Source organism: Nicotiana tomentosiformis, chromosome 5 (genome assembly GCF_000390325.3).
Source record: "Nicotiana tomentosiformis chromosome 5, ASM39032v3, whole genome shotgun sequence".
In the NCBI taxonomy this organism is placed as follows: Eukaryota; Viridiplantae; Streptophyta; class Magnoliopsida; order Solanales; family Solanaceae; genus Nicotiana; species Nicotiana tomentosiformis.
The window spans coordinates 110,706,926-110,707,941 of NC_090816.1; the positions used below are offsets into that span (position 1 = coordinate 110,706,926).

A 1,016-nucleotide genomic window follows, 5' to 3' on the forward strand; every position below is an offset into this window, starting at 1 on the left:
CCTTCCACATCTCAGGCCGGGGGAGGGGCACAGACTCCCATAGCCGGTACTCCAGAGCAGCAGGTTCAGGTCGACCAGGTTCCAGAGATTATACCAATACAGCCGGTAGCTCCAGCTCAGCCCGAGGTTAGGACAGCAGTTTCTGAGGCGGAGCAGCTCAGACTTGAGAGGTACAAGAAGTACCACCCTTATACCTTTAGTGGATTGGCGTCACAAGATGCCTAGGGTTTTCTGGAGGATTGCCACCGTATTCTTTGTACCATGGGCGTAGCGGAGTCGAGTGGGGTTTTTTTTACTACATTCCAGCTTAGAGGAGCAGCTTATCAGTGGTGGCGTGCTTATGAGTTGGGTAGTCCGGCTGAGGCAGCTTCACTTACCTGGACTCAGTTCTCAGACATGTTCTTGAGAGAGTATGTTCCCCTGAGTCTCAAAGATGCATGGTGCGCAGAGTTTGAGCAGTTGCGCCAGGGTGCTATGATTGTGTCCGAGTATGCAGTTTGCTTCAGTGATTTGGCCCGATATGCATCAGCCTTGGTTACCACAGTTCGAGAGAGAGTTCGTCGATTTATTTAGGGACTCTACCCCAGTATCAGGCTTAGCATGGACCGAGAGTTGGAGATGGATATTTCTTACTAGAAAGTTGTGAGTATTGCTAGGCGATTGGAGGGTATGCTTGCTCGGGAAAGAGAGGATAGGGAGGCCAAGAGGTCTCGAGATTCTGGCACTTATAGTTGTACTCGTGCCCCAGCTGTAGTTCGTCATGGTAAGGGTTATGTGATTCGCCCCGTCCACTCAGCACTTCTAGCCGCCAGTGGCATTCCGGCCCCTTCTAGGCCCCATAAGCCTTATTATGCACCGCCAGCATCTAGTGCGCCTCCTGCACGAGGTGCTTTTAGTGGTCAGTCCAGCAGACCTGGCTCGAGCCAGTCACAGCAGCCACGCCCTCCGAGGGCTTGTTTTGAGTATGGCGGCACTCGTCATATGGTGAGGGATTGCCCCAGACTTAGGAGGGCTGC

General features: G+C 53.1%; 1 protein-coding gene across 1 annotated transcript; it reads left to right on the top strand.

Moving 5' to 3' along the window:
- Nucleotides 1-261: 261 nt before the first annotated feature.
- Nucleotides 262-573, top strand: LOC138893001 (uncharacterized). The gene has a single exon (XM_070176764.1). It carries the CDS (start codon nucleotides 262-264, stop codon nucleotides 571-573), a length of 312 nt encoding a protein of 103 aa, XP_070032865.1.
- Nucleotides 574-1,016: the final 443 nt, after the last annotated feature.